The sequence below is a fragment of the Emys orbicularis genome, chromosome 1 (assembly GCF_028017835.1).
Source record: "Emys orbicularis isolate rEmyOrb1 chromosome 1, rEmyOrb1.hap1, whole genome shotgun sequence".
Classification (NCBI taxonomy): Eukaryota; Metazoa; Chordata; order Testudines; family Emydidae; genus Emys; species Emys orbicularis.
Genome location: NC_088683.1, coordinates 162,238,031 through 162,261,740, shown reverse-complemented (window position 1 = coordinate 162,261,740; position 23,710 = coordinate 162,238,031). Strand labels below are relative to the sequence as shown.

Here is a 23,710-nt window from a genome sequence, read left to right as displayed (position 1 = left end):
ATATTGTACAGCTGTCACCTGTGGGGCTGCATGGAAAGACAGAGAGCTATGGAAGGCTGGATCAGGATAAAGAGCTAAAGGAAAAGGCTGTTTTTTTAACCCTGGCAACAATATGACTCAAAGCTTTCATGTAAATAGGCTTAAATAGTCATTAGTGATCACACTTAAATACTGGTCATGGTACCACACAGCTTCCATCCATCTTTTTAGCCAATAGTAAATGACTCCTTTTCATCATGAAAGAGAGCAACAGGCATGAAGAGCAAGAGATGGAGGCGAGGAGATGTTAGTGAGGATGACTGGATGTGACCCTGACCCTGGTGGAGCTATAATACTTGCTGAAGAGATAAGAAGTCCCTTTTGCATTTGAAAAATATGTGCTATCTCGTGCAACGCTGTATAGCTACAGAAGGCCCCATAGACACAGTGCTGAAAGAGGTGTGAGCAGCCAGGTCCTGTCGATACTAGAGTTCTTAACATTGCTGACTCTAGGGAAGCTGAGCTGTGGGAACCTAGAGTAGATCCCCTGGAGGAGCTGGAAGAAGGTGTAAGAAGCTATAAGTTAAAATAGGGGATGATTACACCTTAAAAACCCCTGCTCTTCTTGATGCACTTCTCTCTTCTGGCAGGTTGGCACGTGGACTTGATGCAATGTGTAAAGAGGGAAGGTGAGGGGTTCAGTGTAAGTGCAAATGGGCTGAGTTCATTACAGCACAGACATAACTGAGTATCTAAATTCATCCCCTTCCTGGAGCTAGGCTTTACTGGTAACTCAAAATCAATAACATGACATAAACTTCATCCTATGCTGCTTCCCCATGATAGCTGCCCCTAGGGTTTGGGACCTTCTTTGTCCTAACTCACTTATATTCTATTTGGAGTTAAGTGGACCCACCAGCTAGCATGGCCCAGTAGTAATGGCTGGATTTGAATGCATGGGGTGAAATCGTGACCACCATTGAAGTCAGTGGCAAAACCCCTATTGACTTTATTAGGGCCAGGATTTCCCCTATGGTGTTAGCACCTGAGCCAAGTATGATTTGTTTGCAGGGTTGTTGTAGCCATGTTGATCCCAAGATACTAGAGAAACAAGATAGTTGAGGTAATATCTTTTATTATACCAACATCTGTTGAAGCCCCGAAGAAGAGCTCTGTGTAACTTGTAAGTTGTTCTCTTTCATCAACAGAAGATGGTCCAATAAAAGATATTACCTCAACCACCTCGTTTCCGTAGTATGACTTGACAGAAGAGCCATATATCTCGGTACAAGGTCTTAGGATCTGATTCTGGACTCCTGCCTTGTTTAGTCATTTACAGCTGTGCAACGTGGGTGCACAATGCCACTATATCAGAGGCGTGGCATTCCTCCTTTGCATTAGTGTAAGTAATGACACTAGAGGCAAGCCAATGGAGAATAAGGCCCATGTTACACTTTGCCATCCTGCCACAGTAAGTTCCCCTTTGGTAAGTTCATGTGAGTCTAAGGGAGTCTAGGGGCTTGATTCTCCTACACCCTCTAGTGAAGGATTTGTATGTTTCTTCCCCTATCTAAATGTTGACTGCATGAATTCTAATGTGTGGCATGCTATGAGTTAGCCCACTTTGGAAGACACTGGCTTTCTGTCTTCCCTTTCTGTTGGAGGAGACAAAAGGCCTATTTTAGTTCTTTCAAAGCCCTTCAGACACCTGGCTGTTTTCTGATGTTCTATTTGGCTTGGTGTTGACCATGTGGGCTATCAGATGTAGAAGAATGAAGGTCAAAGGGGGAGTAAACCACAACTGACCCTATGATAACAACACTGTATGTGTGTGTGTATGTTGGGATGTGTTTTGTTGTGGGGAGGGGGGTGTTTTGAGAGATGTGTTTTGGGGAGGAGATTGTGTGTACTGAAGTTTTTCTATGTTTTGAAACATCTGTGTGGGTTTTTTGGGTACACGTGTTTAAATCCCAACATGAATTGGAGCAGCAGCTGCACAGAGCAACAATTTAGGTGTCACCATGGAAACTGCTAGGTTGAATGCTTTCAAGGATACTCCCCATTCCCATCCTTTTCCATTGGGTGCTCTCCCATTTGGCTACATTTGGGTCCCTCTGTTTCAACTGATATCTACCACTGCTCCACAGAGATGCCAGGGACTGCAGTGCAACATGGGGAGATGGTCAACATGGATTCCATGAGCTTTGTAATAGAAATGACTTTCCTTCATCTGAAATCGGTTCTCATTTTCTCAACCTTTATAAACCCCACTACAACATTTTATGGCCCACAACACTGTAGTAACACTTATTGCTAAAGCCTTTTGAACCATTATGGTAACATTTCTTTTATAAGCATTGCAGTCATGGGTCATGTTTGGCCACTCACTGTGGCCCTGATCCCAATAGTCATGATTACTCATGATGACAACACATTACTTACTATTAATTATTAATAATATATCACACTTCTTTCACACAACACTCTCAAAACTATTTACAAACACTCCCTCATTGAAACAAAGCCATGTCTGGGGTGATACATAGTAGTTGTTCAGTAGTAACTAGCCTCGCTACACAACCTTTTGGGGAAAGAAGTAAAGAATACAAGATCCAGTTTAAACTGCAGAGGAATTTAAGGAAGCAACCAAATTGGAACTTTGCCAGTGTTGACCCCCCTTGCTGAGAAAAGTGCCATAGAACTTTTAGAGACTACTGATTGTACAGCAGACACGGTGTGCCTTAACATGATGGGGGCACATTGGTTAAGTACCAACTCACAGAGAACAGTGTCCCTAACTGAATCAGCTGCGGCACTTAGTTGTTCTTTGGAGAGCTCCATCCAAGTTCTGATATTTAGTGAAATACCATAATATATGGTCTTTCTGGTCAACGTGAAGCTCTTTAACCTGCCAAGCCCTGAATTTAGACTCGTATTGCAACACAGGATGCTCTTATTAACACCTATGGTGGGCCATGGCGTTCCTTGAGTTCCTGACACTGTTTTAGGAGCCAGATTGTAGCAGAGTTAAAAAACTGAACTCTGAATTCAGTTCAAGGTCGGTAAGTAAGGAAGCAACTGATGTTCAACTATTTTAAAAGATATTTATTTGTAAAGTCTATGGGCCAGGTTCTCAGCTGGCTTCAGCAGAGCGACTCTGATTTAAACCAATTGAGGGGGCTGGCCCTTTGTCTGCATGTATATTCCATTGCTGCTTTGGGATATTAGGGCCCATCTTACATCATTTGCGCACTGCAAGCTCAAATGGCAATATCAAAATAACAATGGTTACCATGTACATAGCACTTTGCAGCTGTAGCTCTCAAAGCACTTATGGGGAAGGGTAAGGATCATTATCCCCACTTCAGAACTGGAGACCCTGAGGCACAGAGAGTTGAAATGACTTGTTCGCTGCCAAACAGTAATTCAGTGACAGAGCCATGACTACAATCCAGCTCTCCTGATACTCAGTGCAGTGTTCTGCCCACGGAGACCTGTGGCCTCCCTAGGTGGAACGCCTGTCAATTGTAATAGAAGTTCTGCATGCATTGCATTTGCAGGACCTGGAGTACAATCAGAATTTTGGGTGAACGACAGACCCTTAAATTGCTTAAGCAGTTAATAAACTAATGGAGATATCCTATCTCCTAGAACTGGAAGGGACCTTGAAAGGTCATTGAGTCCAGCCCCCTGCCTTCACTAGCAGGACCAAATACTGATTTTGCCCCAGATCCCTAAGTGGCCCCCTCAAGGATTGAACTCATAACCACCGTGGGTTTAGCAGGCCAATGCTCAAACCACTGAGCTATCCCTCCCCCCTTTAATACATGCATTTAAATTCATCTTCATTGATGATCCTTTGTGGTAGCTACAGCTATCAGCTCCACCTTCTCTTCACATTCTGGCCAATGGACTATTGGATGGTGAGGGCTAGAGAGTGATCAGAGTTCAACTAAGAATGGCAGATGAGAAGGGGGGCTCCAAAGCTCTCAAACTTAACATATCAGTGGTTATGTGAAATGAGTGTGTGCGGGGGGGGGGGGGGGGGAGGGAAGGGGAGTGTCTCTGTCTAGTTCTCAGTGGACTGGGGTCCACATCACAAAACTCACCACCACTGTCACCCTTTGTGGGCAGTCTCAGCAGGGCAGCCAGAGTGCATGGGCCATGCAGATTGAACCCCACTCTTGCCCATAGAGGGTGCTCTTCTAGGCAGGGGTGAGGCCCAACGCCAGGGCAGCAAGAGGAAACACATATCACTGCTGTAGGGTTGCCAGGTATCCAGTTTTTGACCGGAACTATTACAAGTCCGTTCGGCAGCGCAGTGGGGCTAAGGCAGGTTCCCTGCCTGCCGTGGCTCCGGGTGGCTCCCGGAAGCAGTGGCATGTCCCTCCTCCGGCTCCTATGCGTAGGGGCAGCCAGGGGGCTCCGCACGCTGCCCTCGCCCCAAGCGCTGGCTCTGCAGCTCCCATTGGCTGGGAATCTCAGCCATTGGGAGCTGCGGAGACAGCGCCTGTAAAAGGGGCAGTGCGCAGAGCTGCCTGGCCACGCCTCCACATAGGAGCTGGAGGGGGGACATGCTGCTACTTCCAGGAGCTGCTTGAGATAAGCGCCACCCGTAGCCTGTACCCATGACCCCCTCCCATGCCCCACCCCCTGCCCCAGCGCTGATCCCTCTCCCAACCTCCGAACTCCTTGGTCTCAGCCTGGAGCATCCTCCTACACCCCAAACCCCTCACCCCCCGCACTCCCAGCCGGAGCCCTCACCTCCTGCACCCCAACCTTCTGCCTCAGCCCAGAGCTCCCTGTGCACTCCAAACCCCTCAGCCCCAGCCCAGAGCCCCCTCCTGCACCCCAAATCCCTCAGCTCTGGCCCCACACCAGAGCCCACACCCCCAACCGGAGCCCTCACCCCATCCCGCACTCCAACTCCCTGAGCCAGCCCAGTGAAAATGAGTGAGTGAGGATGGGGAGACTGAGCAACGGGGAGGAGGGGATGGAGTGAGTGGGGGGCAGGGCCTCGGAGGAGGGGCGTGGCGGGGGCGGGGCAAGGGTTGTCAGTGTTGTGCGAGTAGAAAGTTGGCAACCCTACACTGCTGCCAGTACAGCAGTTGTTCTTTGGATAAACAGCAGACTTCAGTCTCAAGGGGCTTCAGCTCCCCACTGGTCACGGCACTCAACAGATAAACAGTGTGAAAGAAAACGTTTCTTTGTGTCTCGAGCTAGAAACCTTCTTCAGGTCTGCAGCCAAACGACTGTGAGAAAGATGGATGGAATCACTGATTTTTACCATAGGGACTAAAGGGAAAGTGCCAGCCAATCCTGAGTAATGGAGAAGACAACCCTACCAGCCTTTTCTCTACCAAATATTCCTTCCACACTTGTGCTTGTAGAAATGGGCAAAGTGGCCAGCCTAGCTGAGGAGTGACAGTTTAATGGGTTACCACATGGAAATTCTGAGTGTGACATTCACCCAGCCTGGCTGGCATGTGATGGAGGCATGCAGCCTGTATAAAATGCACCTGTCTATATTTTCAGGGACTTACACTACATGGACCTGTTGTATAGTCTTGCCTGCAGTGTCCCTAAGTTGTACTAAGGGCTAAGTTGTAATGAATTGAAAGGAGACTTGTTACCAAAGCTGCTGGCCACAGATAGACCCTGTGGTTCTGTCTGGCACTGTAGCTCCTTGAATGACTAACACAACCTGTGCTGACTAGTGTCACCACACAGGGTCTACTAAGTCCTAGCCGGGACAAAGCAGTCATGGGAGGAACTGCTAGTGCACTATATTACTCATTGCTAATGGGAAAAAAATACTAGTTTCCTTCACTAGTCAAAAGGATGGTGCTGTAGTCAGGTCCTGGTGTCAGGAAGCAGCACTGATAAGACAGATGGATATTCCATGGGATCTCTACGTTTCTGGTTCCTATGTGCCCGACAATCCAGGGAAGCATACAGGAACCTTGAAAGAGCGAGACGTGCGGGAAGGTCAGTAGGCAACTGCGTAGGGGATTTATGCTGTGGTCAGTCACAAATCCTGAATTGCTTACTCATGTTTCCATGCGATTGTGGGTCCCAAACGCCTATCAGAAGCCTTTAGGTCATTTCCCGTAAATCACTGCTGTAGCCAGAGTCAAGAAGTCTGGAACCTAAAGTCACCCACCACACTCTGACCAGTGGAGACAAAGACAGTATTTGTGAGGAGGAAATGACGCCATAAGTGGCTGAGCTGCATGGGCTGAAGGGAAGAAATGAGCAGGGACCGACCGATTAGGTTAAGACAGTCAATCACACATTTTCCTAGCTTGCTAATGCAATCTAGGGCCGGCCCTGATAGAGTCACTGCTGCAAAGAATGACTGGATTTCTTTAATTGCCTTTTCCTTGACTAGGGAAAGAGGCAGTTTCAAGGTCAACCAGTCGAGGGCTATTGTCATACTATGTGCACATGTGGGATATTTTTCCATAGGAGAAACAGGGAGACCTTAATCTTCACTACTAACAATCTTCTGGGCCTTCTTGGTCACTCTCCAAGCATAGATCAGCCACTTACCTCTTAAGGATTCTAGGCAGCATAATCCAGAAATTATTTCCTGTACTAAGAAATACAGGTAGTTTCACAGGTAGTTTCCATCTGGCCCTTATAGGAGGAGGAGTTTATTATAATGCTACAGGGCTTCTTGTTCCAGTCTTGGCTGTGGGAACACACACTCCTTGTCTTGATTTCCCTCTCACACGAGTGTCACAACATTGCAGCTCCACTGACTTCCGTGCAGTTACTCCTGATTTACCGCAGCGTGAGAGGAGAATCAGACCCCGCGTGCATTCCGGGGCCCAGTTCTGCTCGCTGATAAAGTTAATTTTAGAATCTGTTCATCAACTTTAGCAGCAAAGAGCGCCTACATTGGGCTATGTCTGCTTGTGGGACTCTTCATTTGGGTTGCTTGGGGCATTGGATCCCACGCCCTATCTAGAGATCAAGCCTCCCAGCGTTATCAGAGCTCAGTTGAGTTGTTATGCAGACTCACGCCACAGCTAGTAAGAGAATTACACCAGTGCCCTCTGCTGTCCAGAGATCTGCACTGCACTGAGCAACAATGGAGAAGCCTTGTATTTTCCAATGTGTGGGCTGATTGGGTAATTAAAGAGCTGGGCTTGCCACTGCACTCCGGTCATCTAGAGCTGTTTTCATAGCCGCCTAGTCAGGGATGGTCTCTCATTGAGCCTGAATTCATTAACCGAGCAATGGAAGTCTTATTGTAAAAAGCTTGTCAGCCAATTAAAACAAGGCAGCTATTGAAAGGCAGCTGCCCCTTATTTGCTGGGTGCAGCATTCAGAAAGTTCAGAGGGTGGAAAGTCCCTCCTGCAGGGCACAAACTGTGAGAGGTAGTTTTAAAAATGCCCAGATTCTAATTAAAATTGGAATTCTTTATGCCACTGGCAGCCATCTTAATGGAAAAGAATGCCAGTGCAAACATTGGTTAGTCCTCATGTGTAAGACTTTTCAGACAGGCCTCCCTCCTGCTTTGTCATTCCTACTCTGTTCTGTACCCTGGAGTCCCAGTTTCCAGGCCCCAGCTGCAGTCATTTACACCAGTGTAAAGTGATTGCTGAGCAGGTGTAACATGCACTCATAGATTCATAGCATGTGAGACTCAGAAGAGACCATTAGATCAGCTGATCTGACTTCCTGCATAACACAGAGCACAGAATGTCCTTCAGTTACCCTTGTCCTGGGCCCAATAATTCGTGTCGGAGACGTAAAAGATAGGCAGCTGAGAATCAGTCCCAGAGGGTACAAACTGGGGATGGTGTCAACTCACTTAGTGGTCGTGATAGAGTTAACTGGGTTACCCAAAGTATTGTGGGATGGAGCCATGCTCCACTCATGTTAAGAGCAGATCTAATTCCTAGAGCATATCTAGGTTGGAGGCTACCCCTGGTTTCCATGGCAATCTGGCTTAGTGGAAGGTTTGCAGGTTTCGTGAATCCCCAATTTATCAGCCTTGTAGTAGAGTGTATATTAATGGACACTGGGCAGTGAGGCAGATCATGAATGGTATGCATCCATTGGACTGGGGGAGGGTAGGTGGGCGTGGGGTTGTATAGTAAGGCTGAAGCAATTTGTTCTTTTGTCAATAAGAGATGAGGGTGGAGTGGTGGTGGTCGGGGGCACAGGGATAGAGGCTGTCATCAGTTCAGAAGGCACTGGAAGAATTTCCAAAGCTTTTTGCTGCAAACAGGGAGCACCATTTTCCCCATGTTCAATTGGGGAGAGGAGCACACGCAAGGCCTGTGTCCCATGTTGTGGACACAAGGCTTGTCCATTATGACAAGGAGGAAGTTATATACAGAGCTGGATCAACCCAGTGAGAGCACATGGACCCTACAATTTTGTGCACTCCCCTCCTGTTCTTAATGCTTTTACCTTGGCTCAGCTATCAGTGGGTTACTGCGCTCCCACTGGTGCTACCACCTCTTTTTGAAGTCAGTCTTGGCTCTGCTCAGCCAGCCTTTCTCTCACCCACAGCCTGCCTCTTCACCTTCACACAACTAGCATGCAGCTACAAACCCTCCCGTAGGAGCTACAGCAGGTAAACATGCACCTGAGGATCCCACCTGTCTACGTAGCTTTCATCACAGTTCCCCCAGACCTGCTTGGCCTCGCCAAAACAGTGCCCCTAAAACTGCTGTACCCTCAGCCTCATGAGCTTGTTGGCTAAGATAGACCTGCTTGTACAGCCAATCTCCTTACGCGCTTGAGTAATTTCCATGGTAAGCAAGCTGTGGTCTCTTCTGTCTGGGCCTTTCAGTTCCTTATAATATCAAGCCTTCTCTAATTTCTTTACTGCATCTTCTTGCTGGATGACAGGCTGAAGAAAATTGGACACTTCAACCACTGATCTGCCTTGACACAAGTTCCCACACACATCTCCCAGAGCATCTTCTAGAGATTGCAAGATCCCCAGAAATAGGGCACAGATACGTTGCACAGAGGGGCACTGCTGCTACATGGGATGGGGACATCTTTTCCAATCTGTGTGCCAATAGGAGCTTCCTACTACCGTCAAATGTCACATTCCACAGTTGGAAGAAAACCTGCGTATTCAAGCTGTTCACACATCAAAGTATTTCTCAGAAGGAGTAGGATGAGCAGGTTTTATGGTTTGTAGGCTCTTAGGGAAGAGAAAGAGATCAGAAAATAGGTTGTGAATTGCCTTTCCTTCAGGTCCCCTGGCTTGGGAGCCAATCAGGTCATGACTTGCCATACCCCCCTGTCCTGGTGCTAGTTCTGAAAAAGTGGGCCATTAGCAAGCTTGCCCAGCCTCAGGTTTTGGCCTACGACAGGGCTTTTGTAGAATTTCTCAGGCTCTAAATCCCTCTCCGGACTTTTGGCTCTGCAGCAGCTGTTGCTGCAAAGGCCATGGGTAGTACAACAGTGAGGTCAGGATGGAGGGTCTAATGGGTAAGGTAGTGGACTGAAGAGGCATAGGTTTAATTTCTGGTTCTGTCATAAACTTCCTATGTAACCTTGGTCAAGTTACTCAGTGTTGTGCCTCCATTCTCCATCTGTTAAATGGGGCTAATGGCACTTGCTCACCAAGGTTGTGGTTTGGAATAGACCAGAGTAATGGGTACTATCTGGGCAGGTCATAATGCAGGCGCCACAAAGGTCAGAGTTCATTTTAAGTGTGTGTGTGTGTGTTATATATGTGTATGTTATATAAAACATACCAAAAAACTATATTAAAATTAAGGTTGCAAAGTTAAGCAGCTGAAAATTAGGAAATGCCAGTATTACAGTTGCCTGTGGTACTGTGGAATAACATCCTCAGGGGACTGGCTGGGTCAGGAAAGTGATTAATGGGAGTCTTTGCCACTTTAAATCCAGCTCAGAGAGCAGCCAAAAGTTGTTGGCTGCTTTTTCCCCCCTAGACAGTGGATATAGCAGGGGATTGGGAGTTAGATCAGATCTTGTGGGTTCTGTTCCAGCTTTGCCACTAAAACTACGGGCGATCTTGTCAAGTAATTTCTTCTTTCCTTTCCTCAATTTCCCCATCTGTAAAATGGGGATAATGATACTTTTCAACATCACAGAGGTGGCTGTGAGAATTAATGTTTGTAAAATGCTTTGAGATTTTCAAAATGCTGCAGGAGGGAAAATTCCCTCTACCACTCATGCCAAAATCCTCTAATTCAAGATCAGCCTTCATCTGATAAACCTGTTTAAGGATCATCATGCAAATGTTCTGGATACAGCACAACATGGCCAGGCCCTCAGGATCTGGAGAACAGGAATACCAGCACCTTCAAAGGATCTCAAACCCCATTACACCACACCCTCCAAACCCCACTATCACTGCATTGAGGAAACATCTGTCACAGTTTAGGGCATGATTCCCCCTCCATGGTCCAGCAAGGGCACCCAAGCTAGGCTTCTGCCTCCTCAGCCATCACCTCTCTTTGGTGGAGACCTGAATCTCTCTCTCTTCTGATCAGGGTTTTTTCCAGGCTGCACAGTTCCCTGTCTATGCTGTGATGTTCCCAGCAAGCCAGACAGCATAAACTGTCCTTTGTCTCTGCTGTGCTTTCTCCTCTGAGGCTATGAACAATTGCCCACCATTTTAAGTTACCACACAACTTTTTCTAAGCAAGCACATTTATTCTTAAAGTGAAAGCATTACAGAGAAAACATATTAAAACAATAAAAGAATTTACACATGTGCTAGCAAGCTTACCAGAGATCCCCCAACTCCAACAAGAACTCTGGTAAGTGATCAGTCCTTCACACCCACACAGGGGTTCTTCTGTGATTACAATTTCATAACAGCTTTTGCTCAGAGCAAGAACACACATGAATACGTCAGTATGTCCTTTATACAACTTGTGCCTTTGATCTTCAGATTCCAGGAACTGGTAATCAGCAGACAATGGTTCTCTCCTCAGGGCATAGCTACAAATGGTTGTGTCCAGAGGTGGAGATTTACATTCACCTTCCCCCAGGTATTTCCTAGGAAACACACTTAACTTTTGTTTATCCCAAAAGTTCCTTCTTGTTTAAAATAGTCATTTGAAGCTCAATTCATAGCCAAGTTTTGCATTGACCATGTCTCCCCCTCAAAGAAGTTACATCCAATCCCAGAATAATACATAAACTTTGCATTCAATACAATGGATTCCAAAGATACTTAAACTTAGTTCAATAAGGTTTTTCTAAGATATTGCAGGAAATGACTCAAACTGTCACAACATCCCCTGAGAACACCATGCACTAGGATAAACTCAAAAACCAGGCACTGGAAGGAAGCCCACAGGACTCATCGTATGTCAAAAGCTAAGACAGACCCCAGAATGCACCAAGAACAGCAAAGAAGAAGTACAGCAACAGTCCTGTTGCCCTCCAGCCTAGGATGCAGAAGACGTTCCAGTCTGGAAACAGAAACATTTGAGTGCACCTATATGGTCTGTGAGGCAAAGGACAAGAGGAACCTAGGGCTCCTAGTATGGTACAGGCCTCCAGTTGGAAACCCTGTCAACTTACTGGAGGAACTTGCAGAGCTGCTGACCAGCAGAGTACTGGAATCCCCCAGATTCCTTGTTCTCTGTGATCTCATTCTCCACATTGACAAGGCCACTGATACAACTGTATTTGATCTCATGGCCTATGTGGGATTCTGCTAGGCAGTCTCTGGATCCGCACATACGCTGGACATTATCTTCAGCCTAGGACTGGATATTGGAGAGGTCACCAACATGCCACTCTCTTGGCCTCATCACTGCCTCCTGCAAGCAAAGATCAGAGCCTTCCCTCCTTCCTGCCAGGACAGTGAGCAACCAAAGCTCATCCACTTTCCCCCCCACCCCTCCCAAAAGACTCATGAACGCCCTTGGTTTTCATCTCACCCTAGGAGAACAAGACACCCAACTACAAGGCCAAGGTGCCAATGAGTTAGTACAGCAATACAATCACCTATTGTCCACTGCCACTGGCCACAAGCCATCCACTCCCCCCAACAATGACCTTATGGCCATGGACATAGGTAAAATCTCCATGCTCATACTGATGGATCTCTCTGCAGTTTTGATACAGCGTACAACAAGGAATAGAGAGGTTATTTTACCTCAATATTTGGCACTGGTATGATCTCTGCTGGAATACTGTGTCCAGTTCTGGTGCCCACAATTCAAGAAGGATATTGATAAATTGGAGAGGCTTCAGAGAAGAGCCACAAGAATGTTTAAAGGATTAAAAAAAAGAGCTCCATCCATTTAGCTTAACAAAGAGAGGGTTAATGGGTGACTTGATTACATTTAATAAGCATCTAAATGGGGAATACATATTTAATAATGGGCTCTTGAATCTAGCAAACAAAGTGATTGGAAGTTGAAGCTAGACAAATTCAGACTGGAAATAAGGCTTATTATTTTAACAGTGAGAGTAATTAGAACAATTAACCAAGGGTTGTGGTGGATTCTCCATCACTGACAATTTTTAAATCATTTAAAGATTGGATGTTTTTTCTAAAAGATCTGCTCTAGGAATTATTCTGGGGAAGTTTTATTGCCTGTGTTTAGACAGGAGATCAGACTAGGTGATCACAATGGTCCCTTCTGGACTTAGAATCTATTACTCTAGGTACTGCTACAAACACCTATGTGACATAACAGGGGTAGATGGCCCAGCATTAGAATCACTCCAACAGAACTCAGAATAAAGATGAATAGCTACTTCTCCTCTACAATATTTATGTGAGTCCACTGGGAGAGATGTGAGATGCCATGGGCTTGGCTGTGAACAGCATGCCAATGCCATTAAGCTGTATGTCTTATTCTCTACTGATGCTACTAGAATGTCTACAGGAAATGAGCTATTGGATAAAGCCCAACTGGTTCATGCTGAACCCAGGCAAGACTGAAGAGATACTGGCTGGAAGGAAAAACACTTTGACGAGCTTGTCAATACCTTGTCTCTACTTTTCGCTGAAGGCACACAGCCCCCATTCGTTAAAGTGGTGTGAAGCCTCTAGGTCTTGTTTAACTCCTCACTAAGTTTGGATGATCAGGTAGCACGAGTATCTCAAAAAGCCCTGTCCCTCTTACAGCTAGCTAGGAAATGTCGTCCCTTTTTGTACAAGGACCTGGACACACTGATCCACGCCTTTGTCCCCTCCAGGCTGTATTTCTGACCTCATTGTACCTGAAGCTGAATGTGAAGATGGTGTGCCAGCACCAGCTGGTTCAGAATGCAGCTGCCTGCCTTCTTCTCCATGGCTCAGGCCTCAGTGAGCACACCAGGCCTGTGCTCAGGCCCCTCCCCAGGCACCCAGTCATTTTCCAAAGCCACTTTAAGGCCTTGGTCCTAATTTTCAAAGCAATTAATTGATCAAGGCCCAGGTGCATCAAAGATTGAATTCCAATCTATGAGCTACCCCAACAGCTCTGCTCCTTTTGAGAACTGCATTGTCCCAGCGCCCAGAATGAAGCATATGGGAACTGGGGTCACAGCATCTGGCTATGGAACAGCATGCGGGAAGCTCGCTGGCTGCTCGCCATGCTGCACTTTTTTTATGGATAGGATCCTTTAGCCTGAACCAGGGCTGCCAGGCTGCCCTCTTGGACAAGCACTACAGTCACTCCCCCCTCCCCCAAAAGAGCAAAGTACTTTATATATACACACCCGCAGAGCACGGCTATGTGGCTGTGTGTGCCGCAGGCGAGGGAACCTGTTCTGTGACAACACAGTAAATTGAGCTAATAACCATCCCTTGGCATCTGTAGCCCTTGCCAGCTGATGTATATTTAAAGTACTTTCAGATCTACTGAATGAAGCTCCATGAACCTCCAGTCTGATTCCCTCAGTGAGGTGGTTCAATATCATTATGCCTGTTCTATGTGGGGTGCAAACTGTACTTGAACCTTGAGCCCTTGGTCGTGCTCTGTGAGACAAATGCTTCCTCAGCGAAAATGCACCGAAAGCAGCAGTGTTACAGCCAGATGCCAGTGGCCCACTCTGCAGCTGCACGAGGTTTCTGGTTCCTCAATGCATCTTCTTACTTGAAAGATGCTCCCCTACCACTTTCCAAGACAGTGAGCTACCAGGCCTCCCCTTCCAACTACAATATAAAGCATCCCTGAAACAAGCCTCATTGCTGATTTTGCTGCTGCACCAACTGAGGAAGGTGCTATGGGAAATGGTGTGAGGGGAGACTCCCCATTGACAAGGGAGGCCCTGCTGCCTGTAAAGCAATAACAGGCTCTGTATCCCCCTCTCTGGTGGGTTTGAATGGCTCAGTTATGGTACCTGTTTCGGTGCAGAACGCGTTGGTTTGCTGAGGGCGAGCAAACATACTGACACCATAGAGCAGTAGATAGGAGTGAAAAAGCAACCTGCCAGCAATAACTTAGCCAATGCCCCTCAGCCGTTAGGTGTAGCACCATATATGTGCATGTGGGAGGGGTGGCGGTGGAGGGAATGACAGGGAGTCAGTTCTTCCTTTTCCCAAGGAAGCAGAGCGTTTGTAAATGTGGTGTATCAGGATTAACGCCACACATTCACAAAGAGCATCTCTCCTTCCCCCACCCCCTTATCTCTCTGGAGAGATGCCCATCAGCCAAAGTTGGAGGGTTTCCATGGCAACCAGGCAGCTGGTGTCTAGACACTGTGAGAGCTGCCTTGCAATTGAGCTGCAATTCTAGCTCCCCTCAACCCTACCCCCCCCACACACTTCCACCCTTTTCCTTTCCATTTACTGCACACGTGAATGCCCAATGGTGGAATGGAGTTTCCTTTCCACAGGCTGCGGGGTGTGTGGGGAGAATCCCAAAGCCATCTTCGCCTCAGCTTGGTGAAGCAAGAAGGCAGCTGCGGCAACAGAGACAGATCTGACTGTCCTCAGAGGATTTAGCTTGGTCAGAAAATGTGAGGCAGCAGACAATTTGGTCTGCTAGGACCAACAGCATTGCCCCTTTCTTCTCCCTGCCCTGTTCAGGGTCTCGGCTGATATGGGGCTGAACACAACATGGAGAGGAGTATCAGGATTGGAAGACCAAAAGTGGAATGAATATTAGTGATATGTGACTGATTGCTACCTTCCCTGAGGACCTGACCTTCCCCCCCACACACACACACAACCCTTCCCTGGGACTCCCTCCCCCAGCATGCTCAATGACCCCCTTGCCTGAGAAATCTTCTAAGAGTTAATTCAGGGAGCTGCAATTTTCTACTTCCCCATCTACTTCTCTCTGATGTCTTCTGGGCTATCTGGGCACCACTGCCACCTGCTGCTGCATGTGCCAGGGGATTGAGACCCCCTTGTGTGATCACTAAGGACGCTCTGAGCTCACTGGCTCTATGATGTCACCAGGATCCCTGGGTGGAGGTGAGCTCACAATACTCCCGACGGGAGCCTGAGCCAAGATGGCACTGCAGAGGGCCTTGTGGAGAGCTACCAGCCCCACACACCTTTTCCCTCATTGATAAGTGTGAAGTTAAAAGAAAGGAATAGTGTGAGTAAGCAGGCAGATTTACACATCATCAAGAATTATACTTCCATACATCTGTTTATAGGAAAGGAGCCTTCTATACAATGGACAGACACTTCCCCCAAAAAGCTGTTTTATTGTTCCCTTTCAACTGAGAAGGCGCTCTAGGTGTGCTGTGGGCCAGCTACTGATCTGACTGTAGTGAGTGACTCATCAAACAATTGTGAAGAATAGCAGGAGACACTCCCCATGGAGGAGAGACCCATGATAGACTCTGTTTCCCCTCTCTCCAGTATTCAACAGGCCCACAAAGGTCACACAGTGAAGCAGACTGGGCCTTCAAAGGGATAGTGGTTTTCATGGAGCTCTTAACCTACTACGTGATGTATGAGGCATTTCAGTGGAGGGGGACTGGGGCAAGGATGCATTTTACACAGAGATGGGGAAGGGAGAATGGTATCTGCAGTGGCTCTGAGCCTGAAATGGATTCCATTTCAACAGTCTCAGACTTATCATGCTCTGTCTGGAATTAGCTTTTGAGTGGCTGGATCGATAGGTAGATAGATAGATAGATAGATAGATAGATAGATAGATAGATAGATAGATAGATTTGGGTAGATGGATCCAAACTGAGAAGTTCAGCTCTGGATCCAAACATCATCACAGCTTGGAGTGGCTGAGATCCTGGGTTTTGATTGGGACCCATCTCTAAACCAGAGCTTCCAAAGTTCTAAAAAAATATAATTTAAATAGAGCTGCCTCTGGGGTGGAACATGGCTGCCGATAGCAGTGTAGTAGACCCTGCACAACACTTGAGAGCAGTGAAGGACTCCGGGGGGGAGAGGGAAGGTAGACCACCATTGTGGCTCCCTGAGGCTGGGGCCAGAGCAGAGGTCAAGGTGAATGCAGGCTGGTTGGATGTGGAATACTGTAATATAAGGAATGAGACAATAATTTCTGAGTGAGGAGCATGAGCAGTAATTCTGAAAACCATGGAAAAGCGACAAAGGCAAAATCCCTGAGTCGGCTGTATTGAACTCAAAGTGTTCTTTTCTCTTGGTGTTGACTGTGACAATTTAAAGATCTGTAAGAGAACATAAAAGGAAAAAGAAAACAAAACCAATATGATCAGTGGAGAGGTTACTACTCCTATGGTCACGTGCTGAGGTCTGCTCGAATTTAATTAATCTTGGCAAGTCAAATGGAGCTGGGCAGGTCCCAAGAGGCAACATTTACCCAGAAATCCACTCAACCTAATTTCACTAATGTAGGGCAGTGGAGGGACTTGGAGCCGGGCCTGCAAGCTCAGCCATTAGAACGTGGCGTAGGCGAAAGCAGCTGGAAGTGCCACCATCCAATGAAACTGCTGCCTGCCTGCCTAGCTCAGCTTTATAGCAACCGTAGCTGCATATGTTCAAGGCGCTCACTTGCCAGTGGGGTTCTCAGACACAGTTCTCGCCCTTTCCAGGAAATAAATGGAGCACTAAAAGGCAGGAGATTTTTCCAAGTTCATTTCAGCAGGGCTCTGTAATTCAGTTCCATGCTTTACACTCCCTGGCACAGTACCTGGAGGGCCTAATCCAGAGAGGTGATAAGCACTTACCACTGCCAGCTGAAGTTAATAGGGATGTAGGTTCTCAGCCCCTCTCAGAATCACGCCCAAAGTCCACTCCAGGAGGGCACAGAAATATACTTCAGCTTTAATCTACCAAACAACTCCATAGTTTAATACTGGTGCAAATGCACCGTGTCAATTTAAAGCATCATACAAGGGCTCTGAGGTGGCCCAATGGGTTTCAGAACCAGGTTTTCTCTTCCAAAATCCAGGATTAAAATGAGAGTGGTTGCATCTCAGCTGAATCTTGAGTCTGACATTTGTCCCTAACCCAGAATCACCACACATATGGGAAGAATTCAAAAAGCCACTCCTTCTTTGTCCTTTGGCCTCCCTTGCTTTATTTTTTTGCATATCCCAAGCCCCTTCAGCTTCATGTCACTGCCCTTCCTGTTTCTTCTCAATCTCCTGGCGCATCTATTCCATGTTCTGACATACCCCAGGGCCTCTCCTCTCACGTTCTGGGTGCTGGGGCTCCATTTGCTGTCTGTACATAACCAGCCTCCCCTGCTCCAGCTGATGGCCTCTCCTGCCACATCTTTAGCTATCTGAGCTTCTTCTGCTACAGCTCCATGTATCTCAGACCCACCGGCCTGTTTCCAAATAAACCAATGCCTCTTCCTTGTTCCTACTCCGCCCACAAAAATGGAGAGGCGGGGTCATGGGAGAAGGTCTCACAATGTCAATGCACTGAATCTTAGCATACCTGGCAGGAGCAGATGTGGCAGCTTCTGCAGGGGTGGCAAGTTGGCCACCCAAAAGGAGCTGCAGCTGGTGCATTTCAATTTTGAAAAAGGGAAGGAACATTTTGGCTCAATGGGCCTTGCATCTCATATCACTATTTATCCCTATACAACAAGAGTACAATGTGCATGTCAAATGCCACCGCCTGTGTTGCTGACAGGCAAATTACACATCCACACTGCACCAATGTAAATGACGACCCAAGGTGCAAGGGAGTGGAGAATTAGGCCCAATATCAAGAAAAGCCTTCTGACAAGTGACAGCTAATAGATAACTGCTTAGTAGTCTCCTATGGAAAGGGGCGGAAGCCCCTTTGCTTGGGACATTTAAAGTTAGACTGGAGAAATCCCTGGTCAGAACACATACCCAGGAACAAGCGTGCACTAGTGAGAGAAGGGGGAGAGAGAGAGGCTGTTTTACATACTTTTAGGAGTCAGATCCTCAGCTGGTGTAAATTGGTACTGAAATCAATGGAGCTACATCAAATTACACCAGCTGAGGATCTGTCCCTAGGTCTTTTCCAGCTCTTCTGTCTAGGATTCTGTGATGTAGCATTTCAGTGCTTTGAACCTGTTTTGCACACAATTGTATATCCTTGTGCTGCCACCTGTGATCAAACCTCAATGTTGACCAGTAGGTTCTGATTTTTCACTGTCCTCAAATTCAGTGAGACACTGCCACAGCTGTTAAGCAAAAACACATCCCAGATGCTCCCTGTTCAGATCCAAGCAAGAGCGAGGCAGATAACTGAATCTTGCTTGCTAACTCTCTTCACGGAGCAGGTTTCTCGTTTATTCATGTGAATTCAGTGCTGGTGAAAGGTGCCTGGGACTGCCCTGGTGACTGAAGCCTTGATTCCCTTGTCCAGCAGAGCTGTGCTTGGTGCAGAGCCCGAGTGGGTGACAAAGGTGGCTTTATGTCACTATTGTGGCTCCCTGATTCCAGACCGAACCAGGGGGCAAGTCAGTCCCAGTATAAGTTAGAGCAGTCATGAGGCCAGGCTGTCAATAAAGTCCCCATGGCTCTGCCTATGACCCTGATACTCAGCAAAGTGAAGGCGGATAGTGTTGAGCCACCACACGAGTTCCATGCCACCTGAGGATTCCCCTATGCCAGGAGTATGACCTGGGGTGAGATCTGCTGCTTTTCAGCCCCTTTGTCCCACTAGAGCAGGGGTGGGAAAACTACGGCCCACGGGCTGGATCCGGCCTGCCAGCCATTTTAAGCTAGCCCTTGAGCTCCTGCTGGGGAGCAGGGTCTGGGGCTTGCCCAGCTCTGGCGCTCTAGCTGGGGTGCAGGGTCAGGGAGGCCGCTCCACGTGGCTCCTGGAAGCCGAGGTGTGGCCTCCCTCTGGCTCCTACATGCTCCAATGGCCCCTTCTGGTGCTCCAATGGGAGCTGCAGGGGCAGTGCCTGCGGACGGTGCAGCGTGCAGATCCGCCTGGCCGTGCCTCCGTATAGGAGCCGGAGAAGGGACATGCCGCTGCTTCTGGGAGCCACTTGAGGTAAGCACCACCTGGAGCCTGCACCCCTGAGCCTCTCTCCATGCCCCAACCTCCTGCCCCAGCCCTGATCCCCCTCCCGCTGTCTGAACCCCGTGGTCCCAGCCCAGAGCACCCTCCTACGCCCCAAACTCATCCCCAGCCCCACCCCGGAGCTCACACCCCCAACCAGAGCCCTCACCCCCTCCTGCACCCCAACCCCAATTTTGTGAGCATTCTTGGCCCGCCATACAATTTATATTCACAGATGTGGCCCTTGTGCCAAAAAGTTTGCCCACCCCTGCACTAGAGCAATGCAAAGGGGCCGTAGTGTGGCAGGACATTGTGCTCTGAAGCCTTCTGTTTATCCACTGAGCAAGAACAGCACAAGGTGGCATTAGTGTGAGCTTCCATGCACTGCTCTGAGCCTGCCAGTACCCCACATTTAGAGCCTGGTATTGCATTTCTTGACCATCCAAAACTGTCAATTAAGTCCATAGGTGTTTTAAGTGACCCCTCCAGGCTTCAGGACCAGGTCCTTAATTGCTAAGGTACATAGAGAGGTGTTATGACCTAGCGGACTGAGCATGGGGATTGACACAAATTCTAAACAGGCTCTGATACTGTGTAGCCTGAACTAGTCATGTGAACCATTCTGTGCCTCAGGTCCCCCATCTCTGTAAAACTGAGTTAATGTTTACCCACCTCTCTGGGGAGTTGATTAAGTTAATGGTGGCACAGCACTATATATAATAGTGTACATAATTTTCACTGTACATAATTCCAATACAGAACAAAATTCCAGGTGTAGTTCTTATGTTGTTTGAACTGGTTCACCCACCTCTAGCTTTGTGTGTGTGTGTGTGTGTGCACGCACGCATGCTTCACCCACCCATCCTGCGTATGCCTGTAAGAAAATCTGTAGACGGCTTTGTTTCAGAAGGCTCAGATGAGCCCTTGCAGCGTCTGCGCTGCTAGCAGATAAAGACAATCTTGTGGCTAAAACTCACCCCTAGGTGTTAGCACTTCTGGGTTCTGTTTCCCTTTCCCACTGTGTGACCATGGGCAAATCACATCTTTTTCTCTGTGCTGCCATTTCTCCATCATAAAACCCTCAGCTAGCTGGCACTAGAGATGAGTGGGGGGGAGAGACCCAACCAATGTAAAATTGTTATAGCTGCAAGAAAGTTTAGTAAAACCATTAAGATCACTTGACCTGTTTGGGCTCCCCAACCCTGCGTGCGTCCCATTTAAATCAACAGCCTATTTCACTCCGTTGATGGTTGTAGTTGTACTAATTAATGCAAGGGAGGCCTCGCAAAGCTGTTGGATTTTGTTGCTTAAGAGCAGGAGAAAGCAAACATGTATATGCTTCTGTTGGCTGGAAGTCTGCAGCCCCAGGGACAAGGGCGGGGTTACTGGGCCAAGGTGCTGCCCAATAGATTTTTGGGGGGAAATATTACAGTAGGAACTCATTGTGACACCTGGGTTGGGGGTCCGAGCAGCGTAAGTGCAATAAAAGCACTTAATTGGCACACGAGGCAGGGGGTTTGCACACATTTTAAAGGCTATCCTTAGGGACGTAGGGTTAGGGAAGGTATTTAAAAGAGCTAGGTTAAGGGGTCTTGGCTGTTTGCCAAGGTTGGTAGTAAATGCATGTCTGCCATCTAATGGCACTGAATAGCTTAGCAAAATTGAGTTGGTCTCAGTCCAATTCCTATGACTATCCACGTGCCAAGAGGCATCCTCACTGATGTTCGGCAAGGAGCCCTAGTCCAGTGCAAGTAGTGAATGGGCTACATGTGACCAAACTCCCCTTTACAGGATGGTCACTGCATTTCAGTGCTGAGGCACATCAGTGGGGGCAGGGGAGGGAGAGGAGAGGGTTTGCTCTGCCACTGCCCTTTCTGCGCTTCTTGCACTGCTGAACCAAGCACTTTAGCTTGCAGTGGTGTCAATTCACTCCCTTTCACCAGCACTACACTAATATGAATGGTTTTAAAGAAACGTAACCAACCCTATACACACAGAGGGACAGTCCTGAAGTCAACCATTATGACAAGTGAGTCCTGGAATCTTCTATCCATGTGCTCACTATTTATGGTCCTGATTCTCCACTCCATTGTGTCTTGTGTAGTCAGTTACTGTTGTGCAAAGCAGACCAGATCCTCCAGTGCATTACGGCAGCTTTGCGTCACAAACCACAAAAGTGCAAAGTTGGCTTTATAGCCCCAGCGATCCTCTAGGCTCAGACAAGATGCGTGGGTGTCAGGGATGCTTCAGCAACAGTTCACTCAGGTCCCTTTACTACAGGAGAATGGGCTGGATGACCCAAAAGCAGGTCCATTCCAACTTAAATCATTCCACATCCATCTACTTTGTCTCCCCCCTAACGCCCCCCCTTTCCTGATCTCTTGTCTAATACATGTCTAGAATGTCACTGTTTAAAGTATTTTACTTTAACATTTCATGTTAACTGAGGGCGGGTGAAAGTTGTCTGATGGCCATGGAGTATGACGGCTTCCAGTCACAGAACTGGCACAGCTCAGGCAGATGTATCCTTATAGAGAAGTCCTGGAGGAGGGATTAGAGAATGAGAACCTTTCTATAACTTCTTATAGCATTTAATAGAAAATTAGCTCCCTGCTATAGATTTCTGTACTTAAAAAAAAAAACCCTATAGATATAGGTTCCTATTTGCTATTCAATTCTATAGGGTTCTAGAATAATTTCCGCAGAACTCTGTCATGTGTATAGAGAACCTTGGTCTCATCCCTATCAAAATCTATAGGACTTTTCCGTATGGATAATGTAGCCTTCCAAACACTTAGGAGTGAGTGGAGAGTTCACTCTTCACGGCCTACTTAAGAGTAGACTGGGGAAAAAACATTAGCTAATGTATAGAAGGAAACAACCTGCAACTGGCTCTAGGGGTCGGGCAGGGATTTAGGATAAACTAGGTGATCTAACAGGTGTGTTGCCGCTCTACAATTGTATTTGTATGGTTGATTCACTCCTTTAGCCTTTCTGTTCTGGCTCCCTAAATCAGAAGGTTAATTAGCGCTTATCATGGTGTTGGTTTGTGTGAAGCATACAGGGCCGGCTCCAGGCACCAGCTTGTCAAGCAGGTGCTTGGGGCGGCCACTCCGGAGAGGGGCGGCACGTCCAGCTATTCGGCGGCAATTCGGCGGACGGTCCCTCACTCCGGCTCGAAGCGAAGGACCTTCCACCGCAGATCGCGATCGCAGCTTTTTTTTTTTTTTTTTTTTGGCTGCTTGGGGAGGCCAATACCCTGGAGCCGGCCCTGGAAGCATACACCTGTCCACTAGGATCTGGACAATATAAATTCATTTCACACAGTCACCCACACACGTGCCAGATAAGAACTCTCAGATTTTGGCCCATTTGGGAACAAGGACCTGGAGTCATTCAGGCCCTCTGCAACAAGCATGTGAAAAGTACACTGTAGCCAGCGGCGGCTCCAGGCACCAGCGCTCCAAGCGCGTGCCTGGGGCGGCAAGCCGCGGGGGGCGCCCTGCCGGTCCCTGTGAGGGCGGCAGTCAGGCAGCCTTCGGCGGCATGCCTGCTGGAGGTCCGTCGGTCCTGCGGATTCGGCGGCAATTCGGCGGTGGCTACGCCGAAGCCGTAGGACCGGCGGACCTCCCACAGGCACGCCGCTGAATCCGCGGGACTGGGGACCTCCCGCAGGCATGCCGCTGAAGGCAGCCTGCTTGCCGTGCTTGGGGCGGCAAAAAAGCTAGAGCCACCCTTGACTGTAGCTCAGGCAACTAACCCTCACCTCTCTCTTTCCCCACTAGATGCTGTAGAAGAAACCAAACCTACTGAAAGTGCCCAGCAGGAAGAGGTGAAAGAAGACGAGAACAAGGCGGACCAAGAAAATGCCTGAACATTAAGAAATGACTCCCCACTGCCCCTCCCTCCCTCCCCCTTTCCTGTATCCTTCTTCCTGTGCCCACCCCCAATCTTGATTCCCACCTCCTGCTCGCCCCTGTGGGCCTGTCCGTCCCTCCCCCATCCCACTTAAACCCTTTTTCTCTCTGTGTGGCAAACATTTAAAGAAAAAAAAAAGCAAAAAAAAAAAAAAGCAGGAAAAATCCCAGTCGAACAGTGTGGCTTAAACATTTCTTTGTTTCTTGGTGTTGTTATGGCGAGTTGTTTGGTAATGATGATGATCCAATCATTTTGGGAAAATTCTTGCACTGTATCAGAGTTCTTTGATCTGGAGCGTGCGTGTGTTTGTCTGCCCGCCGCGAGCGCTCTCTCTCTCTCCCCCCTCCCGTCCCTCTCTGTTCCAAGTGTGTGTGCAATGTTCCGTTCATCTGAGGAGTCCAGATTTACCAAGTGAGTTAAAAATGAAAAAAAAAAAAAACATTTTTCTTTTTCTTCCT

General features: G+C 47.8%; 1 protein-coding gene across 1 annotated transcript in view; it reads left to right on the top strand.

The window, feature by feature from the left end:
- Positions 1 to 23,208, top strand: part of GAP43 (growth associated protein 43) — a 36,560-nt gene extending 13,352 nt beyond the window's left edge. The window contains exon 2 of the mRNA XM_065418259.1: positions 23,120 to 23,208. Within this exon, the coding sequence (XP_065274331.1) occupies positions 23,120 to 23,208 (89 nt within the window). The remainder of the gene's footprint in view (positions 1 to 23,119) is intronic.
- The last annotated feature ends 502 nt before the right edge of the window (positions 23,209 to 23,710 follow it).